The 17,825-nt window shown below is 33.6% G+C and overlaps 1 protein-coding gene across 1 annotated transcript; it reads right to left on the bottom strand.

Moving 5' to 3' along the window:
- Nucleotides 1-2,770: 2,770 nt before the first annotated feature.
- On the bottom strand, nucleotides 2,771-10,169 carry LOC140440780 (uncharacterized). Its single transcript, XM_072531145.1, has 3 exons — nucleotides 9,686-10,169; nucleotides 3,795-3,946; nucleotides 2,771-3,244 (listed from the first exon to the last, which is right to left on the bottom strand). The coding sequence occupies exons 1-3, from the start codon at nucleotides 10,094-10,096 to the stop codon at nucleotides 2,863-2,865; spliced, it is 945 nt and encodes a 314-aa protein (XP_072387246.1). The 5' UTR covers nucleotides 10,097-10,169; the 3' UTR covers nucleotides 2,771-2,862.
- Between the last annotated feature and the right edge of the window lie 7,656 nt (nucleotides 10,170-17,825).

Below are 17,825 nucleotides of genomic sequence, written 5' to 3'. Positions count from 1 at the left end.
AGCCAATCCAAAAGTATGTCTTTGAAAGAATTCCGGCTCTCTGTGATAAGAGGCCTTATTGGAGCTCCAGAACAATAAAAAAGACGAAGACCATCAGCAGAAAAACCAGTGAGTAAATTCAAAAGGCATATTTCCTTGGAGCTACACCACCCGAACTCCACTACACGTCTTCTCATATACGCCAAAGAACTACGTCTTTGAGATGTGCCTGCAGCACGACAGCAAATGTTAGCAGAACACAGTTAAAATGTTCATCTTGCAATGTCGGACTTTGTCTCAAACACGACAAAAATTGTTTTGCAACGTTCCATGCAAAACAATAGGAAGAAAGAAGTGCTACCTGGTTTTTATTTCTCATTTAATTTTTTGTTACGCTATGTTCCTGCTGGTATCTTGAGAATACCACAAATTTCACAAAAATCCTGATTTTTTTATTTTAATTAAAATCGGGCTTTAAATGGTTAAGGGTTGTCACTCCTGAAGGTAACACTAATTTGCTGTACACTGATGATAATAATGCTCTAAAATGCAATTAAACCTTGATATAAATGAGAATAAAGTCGATCCTCCGCCCTTAGAGGTCCTAAGATAACCTAAATAACAGCAATGCATCAGGAAATAATGAATTTTCTAAAGAAATTCTGGACGACTATCAAAGTGGATTCTGTTCCTGTAAAAAAAAGGGAATTTAACTTCAACACCTTCCTGTTTATAGATTGCAAACCAGCGTATGGTATGATAAAATAAAACAAGTCATGTTAATGATTATACTGCTTCAAAATTTCTCTTAAACTGATAAGGTTGTTAAAAATACCAATGTCAAACATCATATGTAAAGTAAAAATTCGAAATAGCTATTCTGAATAATTTAACACTAACAGAGAAGTGAAACAGAGATATATGCCGGTGTGACTCCTTTTTAACATTGAGCAAGAGTAATTTATAAGATATGCGGAACTGAACAGCCGAGGTACAATATTTAATAAATCCAGATAGGTATATCTAGACTTTGGCCCATGCAGATGATTTTGAGCCTTGCCGCACGCCCGACTTGTAACTCCAAGCAGATGTTCGCTGCACTCCCAAATGCTGCAGATAATATAGGTCTAATTTTTAAGAAAAAAAACAAAGCTCATTGCCTCAGACTACAGAATCAGAAACATGGGACAAAACTTTACCGTTGGTAGCTATAATTTTGAAGGGGTTACCTGGGAAGCATGGTAAACCATACGAATATATTATCGGAAGAGATAAACCTAAGAATAAGGCTTGCAAAAAGAAGCTATTATGGACCTATAAAACCTCTTAGAAGCGATTATCTAACAAGAGAAACAAAGATGATGGTATACAAAAGCTTAATATTCTTCCTCTTCGCGTGTCATATCAGAATTATCCGACGTTGGCGATCACCATTGCGAAAGCTTGTCGATCTTCTCGTCCGCATTCACAAATGTTTTTTAACCAAGAAACTTGTTTTCTTTCTACACCTCTACGGCCCTCTATTTTACCTTTAAGGATCAGTTGTAATATTTTGTATCGACTTCCCCTTACTATATGTCCCAGATGAGACATATAAGGTATCTTCAGCATTCGTCTATGAACCTACATTTGCAATGCTTCAATTTTGTCCTTGATCGATACTTTTAGCGTCCACACTGCTGCACTATACAAAAGTACGTACTTCATTTTCATAAAAGTAGCTTTAGTCATTGCATCTACGTTTTATTACTATGTCTGGATCTAGTTGGTCCGTTATCACAGTTAATACTTCCAGTCTAATGCATGAATTTGAGACATAGGTGCTTTATAATACAGACTAGTAATATTCGAGAGAAAATTGCTCAAAAAAATATTTATCCCAATAAATGATAATGAAACTTGATCCCGACGATATAATTTCGATCTATACAATAAATACAACTAAATATAAACCTGTGAGAACTAGATGAAGAGGTAGAACAAGGTTAATATGGATGGATGGTATTGACAAGAATGACAGAAATATCGGTGTGGCAAACTTGCATAAGCTGCAAATGGAGAAATAGGCTTGGGTAGGTCGAGGGTCAACTAGGACATTAAAATGATGATGATAATAATAAAATAATTAAAGAAAATTTTTGGTGTCATTTTGGAAATAAACTTTTTTTGAATGTATTTATAAAAAATACACATCAATCAGTAAAAAAGTATCAACTAAAAAAATTTTTTCCATAGCTAATGTTAAAGTGTTGCTGTAACAACTGTTTTGAGTAGATAAAGTATCACTTTAACGGCAAGGGTAGATAAAGTGACACTTTAACAGCAAGAGTAGATAAAATGTTTTAACTTTTTTTTATTCAATAAAATTTACAAATTCAAACACATTAAGGTTTAAAAACAACTGAAATTTTGCAATTAACATTATTAGAAATATCTATTTTTGGAGCATCACAAGCCTATTGAAAAATATATTTTTCTTTGATGGATTTATATTAAGCTTAAATAAGAAAGAAGAACTACAAAAACGATTAAAGATCGATTAAAGGATAGTAATAATAATGATCGTAAACTCAATAGAATAATACTACAACTCACATTATCAGAAGACTTGACATAATATTCTCCACCAAGATGAATTCAAATTGGTTGAATAGTTGAATAGTTGAAAAAGGAAGTAATACCTTAGTTTAAAGAGTTATTATAAGAGCATTGTCGAACTCCCAAATATTTTTTAGTTTGCTTGTATATAACCAATAATTAAATTGGAGAATTAAGAAATAAAAAAACAAAATTACTAAAAATTGTTAGATTTATTAGTTTCTTTTCAAATTCTGTTAAATTTACAATAATTACACTAAATTATCAGTCACAACATGAAAAAAATCACTGTTCGCTATTAGATACTTTAACTTGACTGGCTTCAGAACTTGCATCTTCTATTTTTTCTTGTTTTTCAACATTTTCGAGTTTCTTTTGATCAGATTTTTCTTCACGTCCTTCGTTACTTTCAATTTTTACTGCATTTCCTTCCAGTTTACGGAATTGCGGAAGTTCTAGTACACTTTTAGCTATCACTGGACTGGTAACAACTTGTGTAATCGGAGCGGAGTAAGCGGTGAATCCGGGATAATACAGTGAATTGTAGCCATATATATTGTTGATTCCGTAGGAATACGAAAAGGACGATGAAGGAGCGGCTCTTAGGGCAAAAGTTGGTGATACGAATGATTTTATCGCTACTCCGGGTGTGGCATATACTGAAGATCTGAAAAAGACTACATTATTAATTCTTTGAAATATAAACAAGTGGAATATGAGAATAGAAGAAGAAAGTTGACAGTGACAAATATCACATAATTTTTAAAACAAAAAACATTTTAACAAATTTTTAAAGAAAATAAAACAGAAAAGGAATGAGAAACATGGAAAAAGAAGTGAGACTGACAAAATATTTATGTCAATGGTACAGGATAGCTAGAATTTTATCAAAACGTTACAAAGACAATTGTACACCTATAAATATAACACAATGAGAAAAACATTATCCAAAATTTTTAGAACAGAATGCTGAGGAATTTACTTCGCTTTATACCACAAATAATATATTTCTGCAGGTTCTCCAATTAAAATAGAAAATAAATGGTTGACAGATTTAGATGAATCCTTAAACGGAGAAGCATTCGTTCAGCAGCAGATGCAGCAAAATGATAGTGATTTAATAATACTTTTTAAACTTTTTAAATCATACCAATACATTACTATAATTTATAATTGTTAAAATATATCTTAAATTTATTAAGCGCCTACGTACTTACCCGTAAGCTAAGAGCGGAATAGGAGAAACAGGAATTGATGATGTTATTGCAAGAGGTTGTCCTTCAGATTTTAGAGCAACGTCGGTTTTAATAGCAGGTATTTCTACCGAGTTTCTATCTTCAGCTTTAATTTCATCTTGGCCAGCACGGCTCTAAAATATAGGATAAAACGTTTAAAAGGTTTAATGAAATATGTTCTAAGTTTTAGAGAAAATTTTATTAAAAATCAAATTGATTACGTCTTTATAAAACAAAGATATCATAACGCAATACAAGCAAGTGGTTAAAGTATATTTTTTATTTTTTTTTTAAATAATATATATATATATATATATATATATATATATATATATATATATATATATATATATATATATATATAAACAAACAACACAGTTTATTAGGGCTGCAGTCAGAAAGTTTGGCCGGGATTACAGAAACACTCTTTTGACTTTTGGTCTAGCTTTCGGAATTGTTTTATTCCTTCTTCAAGACACTGTGATTAGAATAATGTGTAAATATTTACAATATATCACAAATTGTCAGTACAACTTACTAGTCTTTGATATTATTTATATAAAGCTATGACACTCAACATTAATAACACACATATAAAATATAACATATAAAATAATGAACAAAATACATTTTAAAATTTAGTTAATGATAGTAAAACTTAGTTTGTAAAACATCTTTTAATGGTGTGTTTTAACTGATCAATAGAGAACAGAAAGAAAAAAAAACAAAAATAGTATGATTACAATATAATTAAGTGTTCGTCATGTTTTATTAATAGAAGTAGTATATTAAACCTGTCTTGATGGTATGCAACATGTTTTGCATGCAGGTGTATTATGGTGTGTACTTTTACACATACACAGGAATAAGCTTCCAGGACTAATTTTAAATAAGATATCGTTCTTCACTCATTATAACTTTTTTCTTGTAAATAAATTGATGATAAAATAATTTGGTTCGTCAAAGTTTGACGCTTATATATACCTAAATGTACAAGGAAAGAAGTTATACAACTAGAAATTAGAAAAATATCTGTAAAAGTTAGTAAAAACCGTTGCAATTTTGACGAAGTCAAAGTCATTTTTTGTTTACTGTTAGACCTAGAATATTTTTCAATTGACTATTTTAAAGTACAGAAACTAAGCTTTCTTTTTATTAAGTAATGCAATACCTATATTTACAAGAAAAAAAGTTATAATAAAAAATTTTAAAAAAGCCGCAAAAATTTGAAGAACCATATCTTGCTTAGAATTAGTCATATTTTAGAACCTTGTTAATAGACCATTTTAAAGGTAATCGATTTTTCTTTCTATTAAATGTACCACATATATCTAAAGCTGCGTAGAAAAAATTTATAGAACAGTGTTTGGGGAAAAATAGGGAAAATGTCCCAAAAATGGTCTGAGTGGCGAAGTTTGAAAAGTAGGAATAAGTTAGGGGGCAAAAAATCGCGTTTTTCGTGTTTTTTGCTTCATTTTTTGAATATATTTTTGACAAAATAACAAAAATTTTGACTTCGAAAAGGGACATTTTGGTAGAATATTCAATTTTGAGCAACTTTTGTAGATATAAATGTACGAAAAGTGCATAGAATTCACCCAAATGCACACTTGTGCGTATGGACTAATTCACCCTTTTCTCAAAAACGCGCTCTCTAATATTGTAGCACTCCACGGTTTTTTAATATTTATGTGTCCATTGACTATATGAAACAATAAAACCCCTTTAAAGTTGCAGTTCCTTTTAGCCCTGTCTTTTTGGGCATAATAGCCTATATGACGTAAATAGATAACTCTAGAATCCGAGCTAACGAAATGAAGACGTAACACAAAAATTGAACTGAAAAAAAGAACTACTTGATCAATGAGAAGATAAAACAATACTTAACCAAATGCAAACAATAAATAAACAAAAAGAATAAAAATCGACTAACTAACTATCTAACTAACTAACAAACCAAAAGACGAAGAAGTGTAGAACACTCCTTGAGAAGGCGGAGCGTAGATTGATGTCGAATAGAGCATCCTGGAATACAGAAGAAAAAAAGAAAAAGAAAAAGAAAAAGAAAAAGGAAGAAAGAAAAGAAAACTAAAAGCTTCTTTAAATTATTATAAGTTCCTATGATTATGAATAACTATACTCAAGTCGTTAGGGACGAAAATGCCTCTGAACCTCTAAAAATCAGACAAACAAGCTGAATTTTGCTGAGAATGTCAATTTCGGGTCTCCAAAAAAGATGTAAAAAAATTTACCTCCTTTACCCGCCGGCTTCCTCCTAAAACACCACCTTATATAGGGGGAAACGGAAAAAATTGATTTACCAAAAATTCGTATGCCGTAGAAAAAATGTGTCAAATAAAAATATAGCTTAGATAATTTTGAACACAAATGTTCATAACCATTTTTTGTGAAGAATGAACCGTTTTCTCAAAAACAACGCTTGAAACAACCGCCGATTTCGAATGTCAGTTGAGCGCGAAATCAATTTGAATTAAAATTTGTATTAACTCGACGGTAAAAATTCGATATCTTTTGATCAGAGTATCCTATCGACAAAAACCAAAATACATTTTAAAGGAGAAAAGAACAGCTTTCACATGATTTTTTTTTATTTGGTCGCAAATGAGGTCAGTTTTTGTAGGTGATAAATAAATAAACGTTGCGCGATTTTTGACATTTTTTATAGTTCTTATAAGATCAATAAAATGTATTACTTTCATTGACCGGTCTATAAGGAAGTTTCATTGTTAGATCCTAATCTTCAAAACTTATAGCTAGAAATTTCGGTTTTGAATTTTGGCAACAAATCTGAGGCATTTCAAATATGCCTAAAAAATGATGAAAGTAAACTTTCACGTTACAAACGATCTAAAATGTTTAAAATTGCTTATTTTTGATTGGATAAGTACCTCTTAAGCTACATAACTTTAGCTGCAAATTTCATTTAATAACTCCTGCATGGGGGCCCAAAAGATGATAAACATTTTAAAAGAAGCAGACCTGGATGACAAAGACCTCAGAATAATTTCAGAACTATACTGGAATCAGACCGCATACATGAAAATTAACGGAGAAGAAACAGATCACATAAAAATACTACGCGGAGTTAGACAGGGATGTATCCTATCGCCGTTGATATTTAATATGTACTCAGAGAAAATTTTTAACGAGGCTCTTTACGGAATAGACGAAGACATCCTTCTAAATGGTATAAGAGTAAACAATGTTTACTCTCACAGTCAACAGTACGGACTAAACATTAATACCCACAAAACGAAACAAATGATTATCAGCATGGAGAATATAAATGGCGCTCATCTTTACATTAATGGGACGCAGATAGAGCGAGTAAAACAGTATTGCTACCTGGGTACTATTATAAACGAACAGTGGAGCAATGTACAGGAAATAAAGTGCCGCATAGGAAAGGCAAGAACAGTCTTTAACAAAATGAGCGCCATCTTCAAAAGTCACAACATATCCCTAGATACAAAAATGAGACATTTGAGATGCTATGTTTTCTCTGTGTTGTTGTACGGGTCGGAGGCATGGACGCTTACAGACACCACTATTAAAAAACTTGAAGCATTTCAGATGTGGCTTTATAGAAGAATGCTGAGAATATAATGGACAGCAAGGATCACGAACAAGGAAGTTCTAGAAAAAATGAAGAAGGAACCAGAGATTGTGTTTACGATCAAACGCTTAAAATTGCAATATCTGGGACACGTTATGAGAAATCAGCACCGTTACTCCCTGCTGCAGTCTATATTGCAAGGTAAAGTCAAAGGTAAGCGAGGACCCGGTAGAAGAAGAATATGATGGCTGCGGAATTTAAGAACATGGTTTAAGAAAACCTCAACGGAGCTGTTTCGAGCCGCAGCGAGCAAGGTCATGATTGCCAATATGATTTCCAACATCCGAAACGGATAGGAAGAAGAAGAAGAAGGGGGCCTTTACCGTGACGTGTGATCGTTTTTACTTTAAAAATTTGAATTCTGCGTTTTTTAGGCATATTTCAAATGCCTCATATTTGTTGCGAAAACTCAAAATCGAATTTTCTTGTTATAAGTTTTGAAGTTTAGCCTCTAACAATATAAATTCTACTACCACCGGTCAATGAAAGCGATACATTTTATTGATCTTATGAGAATCGTAAAAAATGGCAAAAATCGGCAACTCTGATCAAAGACTTTATTTAAAATTGATCGCGTAACTGACATTAAAATCATCCGTTGTTTCAAATGTGGTTTCTGAGAAAACGGTTCATTCTAAACTAAAAGTGTTAAAAAACATTTTTGTTCAAAATTATCTCAGCTACATTTTTTTATTTGAAATCTTCTACGGCGTACAGATATTTTTTTTCGTTTCCACCCTCCTTATGATGGGGAATTTTAGGGGGAAGCCGTTGGTAAAAGTGTTAAACTTTTTTGCATTTTTTTTGAGGTCCCAAACTTGACATTCACAGCAAAATTCAGTTTGTTAGAATAGTTTTTAGAGCTCAAATATCTACTATTAACTTTGATACACTTACGGCCAACATACCAATTAGCCTCAAAAGAAAATTATTTGACCAATGCGTATTACCGGTCATGACCTATGGGACGAAAACTACGACTCTAACCAAGACTACGGCTTCAAAATTGAGAGTTGCACAGAGACGAATGAAATGGTCCATGTTGGAAGTGACGTTGCGGGACCGAATAAGAAACGAAGATCTGCGAAGAAGGATGAGTATTGCTGATGTTGTGGAACGCATAGCGTATCTGAAATGGAACTGGGCAGGCCATGTAGCGAGAAAGCGTGACACACGATGGACGAGCAAAATTACAAATTGGAGGCCAAAAGCAAACAAACGTAGTAGAGGAATACCACCTACACGTAGGTCTGACGACATCAGGCGTATCACCAAAAATCGGCAACAAAGAGCACAAAATCGCATAGAATGGAAGAGTTTAAGGGATGTCTATGTCCAGCAGTGGACGTGATGGCTGAATGAGTTGAACGATAATCATGATGAAGAAAACAAAAAAGGGCAAAACATAGTAAAGAACTCAAACCTTTTAATGTAGTGCAAATCGTCAAAAATATATTAGATACAATAAAATTTTTCTACTGAAAGAAGCTGAAACGTAGTAAAAGAAAAGGTGAAAAGCCAAAAAATTACTATTTTTCTGAGCTATTTTCTGGTGACATACCTACAATACAATTTACAATTTTTATTCGGAATAAGCTACAATTTTACTTCATCAAAGTTTATTTTTTCTTTTTTTAAGTTCCACTTCAGAAATTGTTCTCAAACAAAATAAAAAAAATAAAATAATTTTTTTGAGAACGATTTCCGAAGTGGAAATTAAAACGTCGAAATAAACTTGTTTTAAAGTAAAATTGTGGCTTATTCCAAAAAAAAATAGTGAATTGTAAAAAAGATTTAAGAACTCAAACTGTTTAATATAGTTCAACTGGTTGTGAATAGATATAAGATGTCAATTATTAAAATAAAAAGCACCAAAAATCGAGAAAAAAAAATAAAAAAAAAGAAAGAAAAGATAGCAAAGCCAAAAAGATAAAGAACTCAAATTATTTAATATAATCAAAATCGTCGATAATAGAATAAATTATTAATATCGATAATAAATTAGAAATGATTATTTGGTTTTATTGTAAGGCGCTGAAAATTATTAGGGCACGGTAAAAAAACTATTTACTATAATTGGTCGAAGAAGAAGTCTGACAGATAATACTATTCATTTGAAACAATATTCAGATTAGAAACAATAAAGATAAAATAAAATGAGGATTAAATAATATAAGCAGTAAATTTCCAAAATTAGTCTAGCTACTAATTTTTTGTCGTATTAAAATTCACCTACCTTTATTTCCTCTACAGCAGCCAGATGCTTCGCTCTCGCTTCTAGGACTTCGGGCGTGTCTTGAATAGGAGCAGGAACCGCTACAACGGGAATTTCAGGTACTGCAGGAGCTACTGGTAAATTAGAAGCCGTCGCTCTAAACCCTTGGTCATCAGCGGCATACTCTACTGATTGAATCTTACCATTGGGATCCAAATAGCTGTAACTTCCCAAAACAGATCCATCAAATGCTCTAGCTTCCGATTTAGCACTGAGATGATTAGCATATCCGTAAGTATATTGTCCTAGGCTATCTTGAGAGTGGTATTGACTTGCAATGGGCGCTGATATTTCCGCTAGTGGTACTATGTAAGCAGTAGGAGAACTAGCCGCACAAGCTAGTACTGCAGAAACGACAATGATGAATTTCATGTTGATTGTGATTAAGTTTTGCGCTGCTGATTTGATCAGTACTCGCTCAACTGTGATATCTGATGGGAAATTTCGATTTTATATTGCTTTTAATGCCTTAAGGGCGTTTTTGCTTCAGGTTTATTATTTTGGTATTAAGCTTGTTTTACTGAAAGATACCATTCGGGAAGTAGTTGACTTTGAAATAAGCTATTTTGATTTTTTGTATCACTGTATGCAAGGACGTCTGTTTTCTTGTCGAAAACAATAAAAGATGAAATAAATATATACACTGCCCAGCAAATTTTGTAATATTTGTAAAATGCTCAAATTACGCATATTTTATTTAGTTTTCTTAAAATTATACTTATAAAGGAGTATTAAAATATTTAATTTTTTTCCTTCGCTCATTGTAGGGATGTTGCCGTTTTTTGTTTGCTTCTTATCCCTCTTAAAAGTTTCTGTATGAGGATTTTTCTACTTTCTTTTTCCTATAATTTTTTGTTTCTTTCGAGTATTTGTCATTGTCCTCTCTAAGCTTAAGCAAACCTTTGTAATGCAGTTTCCATATCTTGGTATCAATTTGCACTAATTGTTTTTTTCTAATTTTGTGTATTTATTTAATTAAAGTTGATAAAACGAAATGAATTGATAAAAAGAAATAAATATTGGGGATAGGGAGGTCAAGAAACCAAAAATAAAAAAAAACAAAATACAGGACAAAATACTGAACGAACTCCTAAAGTACGGAAGACCAGATCTGAGAGAACATCCATAAACTACGTCGTAGAAAAGAGAAAGGGGGATTTTGCTTATTACGATGCTATATACCCCCTTTACATGCAGCTCACTTCCGTGGCAGTGAGCAGGGAATTTAGCAAGGAAATTGGCAGCCTGAGTATGTAAATTCGTCGCTCGTGACAGTGACTGTTTACATGCTGCTCGCTGTCTTGTCGGTGCAAGGACTTATTTTTTTATTGTTTGGTAATTTTTTAAAAAATTCAAAATCTATGCGTGACATTCCGCAAAATTTAAAAAATTCTCCGGATTCCTTACAAGTCAGTTCATTGAAAAAGTTTGCCATCTTCCCTCTGTAAAAAATGTTTGAAGCCATTTTCAGATTATTATCAAATTTAAAGACATTTTCGGCATCGACGTTTTTTTTTTCTACCTCATTTGTTTTTAAAAGGTTAAGATATTTTTGGAAACTTAAAACACACAGAGCTGTCTCCGCTGTAATTTCTATGCCCTCCATTGCTGATGATACACCGATGCAGCATTGTGGTAGCTGTATGTAAACAGTAATTTGCCTTAAAAGCTGCCGTGGAATTATTTCGAGTAGGACAGTGGGCAACACGAGTAGCATCAGCAATGGCTGCATGTAAAGGGAGTAATACGACAGGAGGGAGGGAGCATGAGTGCACATCCCACGTCGTTTGGTGTATTTGTTTGTCGCTATTGTCTCTACAAATATAATTTTTTTTTCTAGCTTCTACCAGAATGCAGCATTATTCAACGTATTAGATAATCACATAAAATGTTATTCTTTTTCTTATTATTCTTATTCTTCTTCTACTTTTTATGTAGACATGACTCAATGTGCCTCCAGTAAGTTCCATCGTTTTCGTGGTCTTCCTACTGATCGTCTTTCTTTTGGGGAACCGTCTCTTGCCATCTTTACTACTCTATTTGTTGTCATTCGGCTTATATGATCGTTCCATTCTACTCTTCTATTTCTTAACCAGTTTTTAATGTTCTCCACCTTACATCTACGTCGTATATCTGTACTTTTAGCTCTGTCCCATAGCGTCTTACCATCAATTTTTCCAAGTGTTTTCATCTCTGCTGTTTCTAACATCCTTTTGTCCTCTCGGTGTCGGTTTTTGTAAATTCTGCCTTAAATTTCTTCCCCGATATTTTTTTTTCTCCATATTGTTTCATTCAGGAAGCCTGTGGCTCTGCTTCGAGCTTTCCGTAGCTAGATAATGTGATGCCTAGATATTTAAATTCATCACTTGTTCTATTATATATAATATAATAAAAATAGCCATTATGATTGCCAACCTCCGTAGGGAGACGGCACTGCAAGAAGAAGGACTTGTTCTATTATCTGACCTTTCAGATCCAATTTACATCTTAGTAAATTTGCTGTTGTAACCATGTATTTTGTCTTTTTTGGGGAAATTAACATGTTAAATTTTCTGGCGGTTATATTAAATTGGTGCAGCATACGTCTGTGGCGCACCCAGGGGGGGTGGGTTTGGGGGTTAAAACCCCATTAAAAAAACAGGGCATATAAAGTAAACAATATATAAAGAATAGTAGAAAAATGTAACTTGTCTTTTACACACAATACAAAAAATCCAAAACGCTGATTGAATAATTAAATTACCACTTTAAATATGTAGAACACAATAATTATTGTATAAATACGCAATAATTAATAATATTTTTCATTATATTTAGATATTGATACCTAATATTAGGCTTATAAAAAATTAGACAGAACGAGTCTGTTGCGAGTAGCATGTGCCTACAGGACTGTATCTGTGGCGGCCTTGTGGACTATCACGGGTTGTGTTCTTCTGCATGTGTTAGAGCAGTAGAAAAGAAAAGAGACATCTCTATGGGAGAAGAAAGCATTTGACAACAGCTATAAAAAAAAGAAAGGGAAAGATCAGTGGAAAAATGGCAAGAAGAGTGGAACAACAAGGAAGATGTTGCTCATTGGACAAAGATGCTGATCCCGAGCCTAAGGGACTGGGCAGATTGTCTGTTTTAGGGCGTATCTTCATAGGTTCAGAAAGACAGATGCAGATAAATGCCTATACTGCGAATATTCCGACACAATGCTGGAGTGTAATAGATGTACAGTGGAGAGAAACAGAATGTATAAAGAAATAGGTATGAACCCTGTGACTGTAAGAGATGATCGTAAAGATGACGGGAAATACGGAGGGATGGAATAGTGTTTACAATTACATCCAAGCAGTCATTAAAAAGAAAGAAGAAGAAGAGAAATACCAACCGGGCTAATGACAGAGCTAATTACTATTTTAATGGGAATAAGTCGCAATTGAAGGTTAAAATAAGTTTATTTACGTTTGAATTTTTGATCTTTGATCTTGCACTGATAACTTGTTTATACTCCAACAATTAATATAAAAAAGAATAGCTGTTGGTACAGAAGTACATCTAGCCTTCATCGACCTAGAAAAGGCGTATAATACAGTTCCAAGACTTAAATTGTGGCAAGCTTAACAACAACTCGACATTAGTCCATACCTTTTAGGAATAATCACAGAAGTATACAGGGATAACACTACTACCTAAAAATCGGATATAGACTATCAGAGACTATAAAAGAAACTAAAGGACTAAAACAAGGATGCAGTATGTCACCCTTACTGTTTAATTTATATATTGAGGCAGCCCTCCAAAATTGGAAAAACCACTGCCAGGGAATGGGAATCCCCATAGGAAATGACGTACTGTTCTCCCTAAACTTTGCGGATGACCAAGTCATCCTAGCTCAAGATTCTTATGATCTAGAATTTATGATAAAGTGTCTATAGAGAGAATATTTAAAATGGGGGTTAAGTCAGCATGAAGAAATCAGAATATTTACTTAATTATCAGTTCAGATGCAAGGTTTGAAGTGTTGATAGACGAGGACGTGGAAATCAAACAAGTGAAAAAATTTAAATATTTAGATCCACTCATTGCTAAGAACGGCTTGGGAGAAACCGAAATTAAACACGAAGTAATCAGGGACGTAAAATTGTAGGATGTCTGAACTCCTTATGGTGGGATTACCACATTTCCAAAAGGAACAAAAAAAGAATAGGGCAAACCATGGTTGAATCAGTTCTTAGTTATGGCTCTGAAGTATGGACAATTAATGCAGACCTGAAGAGAAGATTGTTGACAGTTGAAATGGATTATTTGAGAAGAAGTGCTAGAATATCAAGGCAGGAAAGGAAGACTAACGAATCTATAAGAAATAACATGAATGCTACAGAAACGGTCATTGACAGAATAGAAAGAAGAGGTTCAAAATGGTTTGGACATCAATTGAGAATGTCTGACAAACGTTGGCCTCAAAAACTTCACAAATCGAAGCCCCCTGGAAGAAAAAAAAGAGGTAGACCTCGACGCTCTTGAAATGAAGGAATTAGAAGAGCGATGGAATCGACAGGTTTGGAGGAGGAGCATGCCTTGCACCGGGAGAATTCCCGGAGGAGAACGGGAATACGGCGATAGCCGTCTTCAAAATGTATTGTATTTACAAGTTCGATTAATGTTAAACGTCAATAACCTTATTTTAACCTTCAATTTTGGCTTATTCCCATTAAAATAGTAATTACTTTAAAATGCCACAAGAAAATAGCTTCAGAACAATAGATAAGATCTAGGTAAAAGAAGGGAGTGTTCCAAAAATGTCGTCAGCCTTACAGTGGCCATCCCACTTTCGGAGTACGGCACGTACAACAGTCAACTGCGCATAAGTAAGAGAGGGTGGTTTTACTTGGTAAGTAGGATAATAGATACCTGAATCTTTGGAACTGCTATCTTTAGTACTTTAAATTAAACTAAATCCCAAATTGTAGGGACTCAACATGGAGGTAGCATAAAAAAATTTCAAAACCCCCTCCCTAAGACAAATTCTGGGTGCGCCACTGGCATACCCAGACTCAACTAAGGGAAAAAACCCCAACAGAAAACCCTGCTCCTCTAAGCTTGGGGGTTGGAGCGATGGGCCAGTCCCTCATCATCTCGAAAAAAACTCTTTTGACTAAAAATTCTAACGCCGAGCCTCGGAATATGGATGGAAACTTACGACGACGACACCTGGCAAAGAAAAGGACTTTGAAAATTGGTACTTGGAACACTCAAGGCATGACTCACAAGACAATGGAAATTTTAAGTGAAATGACGAAGCAAAAAATGACATCATAGTGCTCTCCGAAACCAAAAAGAAAGGCCAATGAAATAAACAGATTAAAGACTATATTCATATATGGTCAGGAGTAGAGAAACACGTACACGCTATATCAGGGGTCTCAATTTTTACAGTGTATAAGAGAGAAACTATTAACTGAAAACGTCTTAATTTAAGTTTTTATGTGATGTGAAGTAAAAAATAAAATCTTTTATGTACCACTGGTGTTACCGGATGATTACGCCCATCGAGCACCATACCAGCACAGGCTCTCATTTATACAATTAGAATTTAAACCAGCAAAAATGTATGCTCTAGATCAGGGGTCACCAAATGGCGGACCGCGGTCCGTATCCGGACCGTGAGCTTGTTTTGTGCAGACCGCCGTTAAATTCAAAATATAGTAATAAAATTATAGTGTAAAATTATAATCAAATCTAAATAAATAAATATCTAAATGACCATTTGGGCTTCCTCTTGGACACAGAAAATGTTGCAACTATCGCATTTTTGGCGGATATCTATAGACATCTGAACTTCTTGAATGTAAAACTACAATGCAAGGGAAAACTTATTTTTGAACTTCTGTCGGATATTAGAAGTTTTTCTAAAAAGATTGAACTTTTTTCTGAGGATATTAACGCAGAACTTTTGCATTTTCCACTCCTTAAATCCGTTTGTGATAGTAATAAACATATTAATGTTACTCAAGCCTTTTTACTTTTCACTCAAGCCTAATGGTGGATGGATCAGCGAAGCAGCAGACGTTTTTAAGAGTAACAAAGCTGCTCTTCAGATGGAAATCTGAAGGAGGATTATACTCAAATTATAAAAACGCTTACCTGGGACAAATTTTGGATTAAATGTATGTGTTACAAAAATATCCAGAACTAAAATCGTTGGCAATAAAACTGTGTACTATGTTTGGCTCAACTTATTTGTGCTAAGCCGCTTTTTCAAAAATGAACTTTATTAAAAATCAGTAGAGATCTTGATTGACAGATGAACATCTCGGCTCCCTAATGAGAATCAGTTGTACTAACCTCTATCCAAATTTCGTACAGGTTGTACAAAATAAAAAGTGTCATTTTTCTCACTAATAGTTTATTTTTGTAAGGAGTTTTACCTTTATTTGTATACTTATTGTAATCATTAATTTTGAATTTAATTAAACTAATGTAAAATTTGTTATGTGCGTTATTTTAGGGAAACTAATGTAGAAAAGATGTACAAGATGGTAATTACCATTTTGTACCATTTTGTATAATTTTCTAACTTTTAAAATATTTTCAGTAATACTTTACAAAACTGCTGTGTTCAAAATGTACTGATAATAATATCAAAACAATCATTTACTGTACCAGGAAAGTATTCAACTGTACAGTGGCCAAAAAATGAGATATTGGTTTGCTTTTCCATACTTATATAGTTTTTTTATTCGCCGTAAAATGTACAGAACTGCAGTTGTAAAGTAAACAAAAGCTATTTAAGGTAAGCTGCTACTAATATTTAAATGTTTAAATAGATTTAGATATGTTCCATAAAATTGTTGAACACCATAGTTGCAGAAAGAAAACAACCAGAAACAGTAGCATTAAATGGTTAAATTAAGTTCTAAGATACAAATATTTCAAACTACGCCGCAAAAATTTATTAAACAAAAACGGGAGAAAAAACAATATAATAGTGAAGTTGACCTCATAAAGTAAGGGTATGAAATAAACTCAAGGGGTAAACTCTTGAGTTTATTTCATACCCCTCCCTAAACGAGGTGGCCTAGTTGCCTGGTTTCAACTCGTAACCAGGATGATCTCCTGAGGGGGGTTACAACTACTGAAGGGTTTCTGGGTAACCCCCCCCCCGGTTCATTGCCTGGTTAAATGCGTGTCCGGACCGCGGAATAGTAGTAGCTTTTCGAAACGGACTCTCAGTCTCAGGGAATATAATTGGTGACCCCTGCTCTAGATCATGTTTCTCTCTTATACCCGCGGCAGCCCAAGCGCCCATTATGTCACAAGCACTTTGTTAACGATAAAAACAATATTTTAAAATGAATTATACCCAAAATACTTATCGGGAAATGATAGAACAGGGATTGAGCTTAAATGTAAGTCCTTAGTGGATTCAAAAACATATTTTTAGTTGTGTTTTTGTGCTTTGAAAATAGTCGTTTTGTGTTTTTTCAGTTTTAAATTGTCGAAATCGATCAAGTTTACAGAAAAATTATAAGAAATCAGAATGGTCCAAAAAATTTCAAAAAATTGTCCGGGAAGAAAAAGTTCATTGTTACAATCCGTTTAAAAAAAATTGAACAACTTCTCGCCTGGGCGACTTCTTGAACCTTATTTTGGGGTATTTCATGAAAGTGAATATGCGAAAATATCTCATCGGAATATTTTCCGAACAAACTCGAACTTTTCGGCTTGTCTGATAGGCAATATGTCAATCTTCGAATGTTAGTTATAGGGCTTGTTTTTGCCATAGTACTTAATTTCCTTGAACTACCTCATCCGCATCTTTATTAGAGACTCTGTATTGTCCTGTGCCACTGTATTGAGGCAATTTTTATCAAATTGGATTTGAATATTTCCGCCTAGCTATCGATAAAGATATCTTTCTTTATCATTTACACCGCTCTAATTATTTTATTAAAGATATCCTAAATACAATCAAAATTAGAAAATTAAAATATCTCGGACATGTTACACGTGGAAGGAAATAAAACTTGCTTCAACTGATTATGTAGGGAAAGATTGACCAAGGAAAAAGAAGTATAGTGTGACGTAGAATATCATGGCTGCACAGCCT

Source organism: Diabrotica undecimpunctata, chromosome 5 (genome assembly GCF_040954645.1).
Source record: "Diabrotica undecimpunctata isolate CICGRU chromosome 5, icDiaUnde3, whole genome shotgun sequence".
Classification (NCBI taxonomy): Eukaryota; Metazoa; Arthropoda; class Insecta; order Coleoptera; family Chrysomelidae; genus Diabrotica; species Diabrotica undecimpunctata.
The sequence above is the reverse complement of the archived record's forward strand: the minus strand, read 5'-3'. Positions and strand labels throughout refer to the sequence as shown.

Coding starts and splice junctions, on each gene's coding strand:
- LOC140440780 (XM_072531145.1), bottom strand. CDS start 10,096: ATGAAATTCATCATTGTCGTTTCTGCAGTACTAGCTTGTGCGGCTAGT. Junction 3,947..9,685: donor CTGCTGTAGAGGAAATAAAG/GTAGGTGAATTT, acceptor CCTATATTTTAG/AGCCGTGCTGGCCAAGATGA. Junction 3,245..3,794: donor ATTCCGCTCTTAGCTTACGG/GTAAGTACGTAG, acceptor AGTCTTTTTCAG/ATCTTCAGTATATGCCACAC.